General features: G+C 39.4%; 1 protein-coding gene across 1 annotated transcript; it reads left to right on the top strand.

Moving 5' to 3' along the window:
• The first annotated feature begins 249 nt into the window (after positions 1 to 249).
• On the top strand, positions 250 to 2331 carry LOC147618040 (uncharacterized). Its single transcript, XM_086775276.1, has 3 exons — positions 250 to 663; positions 807 to 936; positions 1189 to 2331. The coding sequence occupies exons 1-3, from the start codon at positions 528 to 530 to the stop codon at positions 2192 to 2194; spliced, it is 1272 nt and encodes a 423-aa protein (XP_086631402.1). The 5' UTR covers positions 250 to 527; the 3' UTR covers positions 2195 to 2331.
• The last annotated feature ends 5263 nt before the right edge of the window (positions 2332 to 7594 follow it).

The following is a 7594-nucleotide window of genomic DNA, read 5'->3' as shown; positions in this document are numbered from 1 at the left end:
CAAAGAATCATAAAATGTTGTACCTTGCCAGCTTTCAGAAACGATGATGATGATTGCCCCTAGTTTTGCAATGTCGTCCATCGATTCCATCCATGGTTGAATTGGTACTGCACTACAGTTCAGTTTGGTGGGGAGATTTAGTGCGTGGTGCAGCAGCGTGCGTTTGTGTAATAATCGTGTCTTCAACATAATCCAAACAACGTATACGGGCTCAATATATGAATAATGAGCGGGCGCCGGAGCGGCTGCAAAGCGCACAATTACAAGCTGGGTTCAATGCATAGTCAAAGGTACCGCCAGCTCGCGTACTGTGAGAACACTCAGGAAGGTGGCGCAATTGCATGTGCATTAAATTACAGCCAGCTAGCTTTTTCTGGTTTCGAGCCTTATCTCTTGAGTCGGCGGCCTGTAAGCTACAGTACTAGTACACCCCAACAATCTAGCAGCTAGCTGAGCGGTCGAAGAGCAGATCAGCCGTCGAGACTGTCAAGCCATCTAACCTCTCTTATCTGGTGAATCATCATATCATGGGTCGCCATCCGCCATCTTGCCATATGCAGAAACTGAAGAAGGGCCTCTGGTCTCCCGAAGAAGACGAGAAGCTCCGCCTCTTCATCATCACACACGGCCTTGGCTCCTGGAGCACCGTGCCCAAGGAAGCAGGTATTTGCTCATGATCAGCGCCTTCATCTGCTTGCTTTTCTAGAGCTTACAGCGATCAGCTGCTAGCTGCAATATAATGATCAGAATGTGCCTTAATTATACGAAGTGCTAAGCTAATTATTCTTACCTATTGCTACTTGTAGGACTTCAGAGGTGCGGTAAAAGCTGTCGACTCAGGTGGATTAACTATTTAAGGCCGGATTTGAAGCGTGGCATGTTTTCCCCACAAGAAGAGAAGCTTATCATTGACCTTCACGCTGATTTGGGCAATAGGTATCATACCCATGATAATCATGGCAGTTATCTTGTGATTTAGTTGCATTAGAGGATTGACTCAGTCATATATACTGCATATCTTGTGAGTTAATTGTATTAGAGGATTGAATTAGTCACATACAATTTCATACTGCCCTCTCCGAAATCTATCCTGGTGGGTATGATTTCTCAGTGTTTAACTTATAAAAAGGGAGCACATTAAGTGTTATGGTCTTTAATGACCCAACTGATGGGTGGAGTTTAATCCAGGTGGTCTCAGATAGCCATGCGGCTGCCAGGGCGGACGGACAATGAGATAAAAAACTATTGGAATTCTTGCATCAAGAAGAAGTTGAGGGACAAAGGCATAGACCCTGACACTCACAGATCACCAGCAGTTCTTGTGATGGCATCAAGTGGCTTGGCACATGAAGCAGTTACATCATCTCAAAGCAAACTTCCATCCTTGCTAGACAGAAATAATAATGCTGGTTTCCATAACTCTTCAATTATTGACATCAAATCATCATCAACACTAATGTTTCCCACATTAGCTTTAAAAGAGGAGCTATTATCATTGGAAGGTACTTCATCAGAAGGAGAAATAGTTCCACAAAGCACATATCCTAATGAGTCCTTAATCAGGGGTACCTTTGCTTCATCAAGTAATAATTATGCCTTCCAATCCACTACTAGCTGTGGTTACAACGTCCCAATACCAAGGCAACTACTACAACAAGGCGATAGCTCATGTATGGAAGCATTGATACCGAATTATAGCAGCTTTCAATGTAACTATGGTGTTAGGGAGCTGATTAACACACGTAACTACGCGCAGCAATTAGCAGCTCACTGCAATGAGCTAGCGCCTCATGCGAGATCAGAAGCCAATACATTGAAGGATTCCACACAAGATTTGATTAGTGATGATGATGAGGGATTAGTCGAAGAGGTGCCGGGCAGCCTTGCAAACCTCCTGATGATGAATGGTGAATCAGCTCAAACAAACAGCACCACGTTCATGGCTTCACTCTTGTGCGATGATAATGATTTGCAACCCTTATTATGGAAAAACAATATCAATCCATTGCCCAATTCTTCAAGTATTTCGGTGGGCTCCGATGATCAGGAGTTGTATAGACGTAGCGCTAATCTATGCAGCCGGAGCCTTGATACAAATATATACACATACAATCAATTCTATATGCCAAATGTGGTCTTCAAATCAGAACCTCCCACCTCTCGCCTTACTAACTGCCGCAGCTCTGCCAATTGAATCACAAGCCAAAATATAATGCCCTCTCTTTCATTGTGTATTAATAATGTACAGTTAAGTACGTCGCTAATTCTCGTTCGTGCCGGTAAACTGTTGATAATAATTCCTGTAACGATTTGCATTTCTCAATTTGGATTCACTACCTCTTTGATTCTGTTGTGATAATGGATGCATTTTATTGCTTTTTCTGTCGATTTGATGATCTAGAGGTTCTGCGCTACACATGAATGCGGAAATTAGTAGTGCGTAGCTTGACAAAGCCGTGGTAATCCGTTTAAGCTGAGGATCGATTTTGAATACAGTATTTGATGCCTCGACTATTACAGGCTTGCTTTTCATTGGTGTATAGATTTTACAAGAATTTAATTAAAATTTCAATTTAGTTTTTTCCCTTTCTATATGAACAGTTTCCTTTTGACCCGTCAAAAGCATGATTTCTTGTTTCTTTTTTCCTTTAATTAAGTGGACAATGTTTTTTTAAAATGTAAAGATTAGATTTATTCTAGTATGCTATCCATCTACATGTACAACAGACATCCTTTTACACAATTAAGTTCTCAAGTTTCAACAAAAATAGAGAGAACCTAGCACCCTATACTCTTCTCATGTTGCATAGAGATTCCCCCCCGGCCCACAGCACTAGTAGAGCTCTTAATTATTGAACAGCCCACAAATCTCGTCCCACCTCTCATCCTCCCACACAACAGATAGTTGATCCCATCTAATATGGTATCAAACTGGCTACCAGCACAGGCTTAGTGGTGGTAAAGCCCTTGGGGGTCTACTGGATCTAGAGGTTGTTATTAATTAGAAATGACATATCTTTCATTAATAAAAAAGTGGGATTAAGTGAGGTAAATTGATTCTTAAATCGGGAGTAGCACAAGCTATGGTTTCTCATAAATTCTATTAAAATCAAAGTGGGGGATGGTTTCCTTGCATAGTTTAAGGGTTGATGTGTGTGAGTATAAAGATGCATAGTTTAAGGGTTTCCTTGCATAGTTTAAGGGTTGATGTGTGTGAGTATAAAGATGCATGTTCTCTCTTAGGCTTAATAATTATTACTTCTTTTCTAAAAGTTTCTAAGTAGCGATGTTGAGAAGAGCGTAAAGGCTTTTAAAAGAATAAAGATATCTTGTTGACTAAGAAAAAGCTTATGCTTTAAGATAATAAGTTGAATGTGTGTGCATAATTCAATAGAGAATTCTTTCCTATTTTTTTATTTAGTACATTAAGAGCTATAGTAAGAGTAAAATTATCGTGATGATGAGTAGAAGTAGAGAAAATAAACTTAAGGGATCTATACTTTATTTCCTACTCTCATTTTTTGAAAAACCTTGTTGTTAAAATACGATGAGAATACGATTACATACAATCTATTGAGCAAAAGAATTGTGTATTAAATGCAGTCCTAGCACCTATGGAATCAAAGTAGGCTGATAGTTTGGGCAAGCATCGTGAACAAAGTTCACACTTGCCATGATAAGAAGCGGACTATAGTTAGATACAAGTGTGGGAACCAAAAATCATGCTAAATGCCAATTGCTGTGGGAAAGGAGGAGAAATCATGCCAATTGTTGGGAAAGACTCATGAACAAACCACTCAATGATACAAGTGTGTGAAAGAGAAATCATGCCAATTGTTGAGAAAGAGGAGGATGTGATTACACATCCCTGCCCCCTCCAGATTTTAGTGAAAACTAGATGCACATGTTGTCAACAATTGATGTACAAAGTACATTGATTTGGACATAATGAAGTATGAAGTACATTGATTTGGACATAATGAAGTACAAAGGACATTGATTTGGAGATAATGAAGTAGGGTCCTTCAACCTCTATCTTTATGATAAGGATTAGGACTATTGATGTTTTAATATCAAAGTTGTCAAGAAGTTTAGTTACAACATATTGTAGAAAGGGAAACACATATGAAGATGGTTATGCGAAAGCATTATCAAGCCAAACATAATAACATGTTATGAAGTAAACTTACAAATGCCCATTGTCTAAGATATGTCAAAATCACAAAGGTGCATAAATAACTAGGCTGAAGAACTGGAGAAAGCCCCTATCCATGATAAAACAGAAGAGAGACCCCAATCTTAGGAGAAGGTTAAGTCACATCTTTTTAATGGAAGGATGAAAACCATGGGTAGAAATCAAGAGTGGTAAATTGGTAATGGTAAGCTATTTTTCAAAAGTGGGGCATCGTGCACATCTCCTAATAGTCATCTTTAGTGTATTCATGCCTATGCAAATTGATAAGACTTAGACTAGCACATCATAAAACTAATGTAGCCACAATTCTAACTAGTTGAGAACCATGTATGTTAATGGTTATAGAGAAGAGAAGAATATAGAAGAAAATTCAGCCATCCATCTCTCTCTTGTGCCTTGCTCTCTCTCTCTCTCTCTCTCTCTCTCTCTCTCTCGTGTGTGTGTGTGTGTGTGTGCTTGTTGCAAGGAACTCAAGCTCTCTCTTCCCCGCATTCTTGTCTTTTACTTGTGTCACGGGGGTATGTGATGATGAGGGTTGATCTAGCGTGGGAGAGGCTTTTGTAGAAAGTTGATTACTTACCCCCTATGGCCAAGTAAAGGATCGTTCTCTTTTTCAATGGTATGGTTGAAGTAAAAGTTCCCTTTGGTGGCTCGATTGACCTTAGTTCTTCTTTACTAGGAGAATGGTTATTCTATGTTGAGACTTTCCTCGACATAGGCTCTTCTTCTATCATTAGAATGATTACCTATCCCGAGGATAGTTGCAAGGTAGTGGTTCGTGAGTCCTAGCCAACTTGGCATTGCCCCATCCATCCTCATCCAAGAAGTATCTCTTCTTGCACACACTACCTACTACAAGCATGACATAAACTTCCCTTCACTTGTGATTTTGTGGGGGTCAATGCATTAGGGGGCATCTGAACATATTTTGGGCCTTCTGCTATAATGAAAGTAATTAGCAACGGACCAATAGGAATAGAGGATTGTGCACATTTGGTCTCCTTTGAATATAGGGAGGGAGACTAGGTAGGGAGGGGGACTAGGCTTTCAGTACTAATAATTACACTTGTCCCTTTTTAAAAAAGTAGGGGGTTTAGGGTAGGTATGGTCCCACCATTTTCGTGGCTCAGAAAATCCTTAAAATTTTGAAAATTTTGAGATTCCCCCAAACTCACTTTTCTCTCCAAAACCCATCTCAAATTTCATTGTAGTCAAAAATTTCATTTTCAAGTCCGCTTTCTCTCTTGAATGTCCAAATTAAACTCTTCCTCCCTTCCTCTTCCATCTCTATCTCATTTTCCCAACCCTAATAAAACCATCAAGTCTGAAACCCTAATCTGCATAGCATCTTCGCGTTTTCTTTCTCTATCTCATTTGCCCAACTCTAATCTTACTACTATAGCTTCACAATTAATATGGCTGCACTATGAAGAAGACGAAAAGATGAGATTGAGGAGATCTCACTGTACAATAAGAGGGACGATGATGGTGCTTGGGTGAGAGAGGCATTTCACAAGGGTGCTTAGGTTTTCCTGCAGCCTACTGCTATTGGTCCGCACCGAGTTCAACGACGAGATGTGATGGAGCTTCATTAGAAGAGTCATTTAGAGGGATTCAAAAAATCGAGCAATGGAGACTTGGTGGCAATTGTACAACATGTGTACACGGCACAAGACATACATCTTCGTAAACAAACTCGATTCCCATGCAACTGTAAGTATCATAGGGAAGGAAGGAGGCTTGTGATATCACGATAGGTACATCTTTCATGTTTAATGATCTTATTTTTGGGTTATAGATATTTTTCCTTCCAACTTAGCAGAGGGGAGCAACCATTAGGAAGCCTTACCGGAACATTTCAAGCACTCCATGCAGACATTGGTGAGGCATTATTTTCTTGTAAAACCAGTGCAGACCTTCTTAAGAAAAAGATCTTATTTTACCGGCACTCCTATGTGGTGCCAATGCATGACGGTGGGTTTGGTAAGCTAGAGATCATCACATCTCCTCTCCTCTCTTCTGTTGAATGGCCAACTCCTGATGCGTGGACGGTTATGGTTATGAAATCAAAGATGCTTTGTGACATACAAGGATCTTTGAAGTTTACAAAGCCATCTCAATCTGTGGGTCTTAATTGGGTATGTCCAATTCATCTTTTTGTTAAGATGTTCAATCAATTTACTTTCTCATAAACACTTACCATGTTTGTGTGCAAGAAAGTACTAGGTGATGACATGGTTGCCTTGCTTGGAGAGCAGTGGGACATTGTAGAGGAGTAGCATAAGGATGATACATTCAAGTGAAAAATAGTAGAGTCCAGTGTTACATTTCGGTAGCTTAAAGCTCGTGTGCTACCTTATACATTTGCTTTTATTACGAACGGTGGATGAAGAAAATAGTAGTTGGGTCCCATTGCAAGTAGATGAACAAGTTGTTTTGCCTCTTGACATATGCGTTAGGTTACCCAATGGTGTGGTGGAAGTTGTAAGTGCAAGCAGGCATTGGAGCCTACCAAATATTAGGGAGCACCTCAATATCATGGGAAGTGAAGATATAAGTGGGGCACAGTTCAAGGTGAAGAATAGAAAGATTCGAATGCGAATGGAGCCGAAGACCTTGGTAGATGCTGATTGGGAATATGATTGTATAAGTATGACTTAATAAGAAAGCTTTGGAGTTTTTTATGAAGTCTATTTACTCTTTGGATTTTGTAAATTTACGCATGTAATTCATCAATGAAAAGTTTTTTCTTGTGATTTCTGTGTTTTTATAAATTTTTAGGTTGTTCTTTTAGAATTACAATATTCAAAGCTCTTTTTATGAATCCCTTTAAGAGTTCTAATATTTTCCTTTTAGAGATGTACTCGAGTCACGAGATGACAATTATGGCACAATATCTCAAAACCATTACAAACTCAAGTACAAATGTGTTTTGAGTAAAAAACATCACAAAATGAGAAGAGAATTTACATGCAAGATTATAAAATTAGAAGAAAATTTACAACTATTTACAATGATAAATTTACAACTATTTACAACTATTTACAATGATAAATAGGGAGGAGAATGAAGCTTTCTATTTTGTTTCCATCTCCTTTGGTTTTGTCTCCATGTCCCCCTTTGTCTTCTCTGGTTTTGTGGCCTCCTTTGTCTCCATGTCCCCCTTTGTCTTCTCTGGTTTTGTGGCCTCCTTTGTCTCCATGTCCCCCTTTGTCTTCTATGGTTTTGTGGCCTCCTTTGTAAACTTGAACTTGAGTTCCTTCTTAGCTTTCTTGCCAACACCCTTCTTGGCACCTACTTGAGGACCACTTTTCTTTGAGGTATTTCTTGTTTTAGTACCTTTGGTTTCTTTATTGTTGGAATTAGGGTTGCAGGAAAGCACACAAAGCTTGAAGAAGA

Source organism: Cibotium barometz, chromosome 35 (genome assembly GCF_041138505.1).
Source record: "Cibotium barometz isolate CiBa-2024 chromosome 35, ASM4113850v1, whole genome shotgun sequence".
Taxonomy (NCBI): Eukaryota; Viridiplantae; Streptophyta; class Polypodiopsida; order Cyatheales; family Cibotiaceae; genus Cibotium; species Cibotium barometz.
This window is presented reverse-complemented; position numbering and strand designations above follow the sequence as displayed.

Coding starts and splice junctions, on each gene's coding strand:
- LOC147618040 (XM_086775276.1), top strand. CDS start 528: ATGGGTCGCCATCCGCCATCTTGCCATATGCAGAAACTGAAGAAGGGC. Junction 664..806: donor CACCGTGCCCAAGGAAGCAG/GTATTTGCTCAT, acceptor TGCTACTTGTAG/GACTTCAGAGGTGCGGTAAA. Junction 937..1,188: donor CACGCTGATTTGGGCAATAG/GTATCATACCCA, acceptor AGTTTAATCCAG/GTGGTCTCAGATAGCCATGC.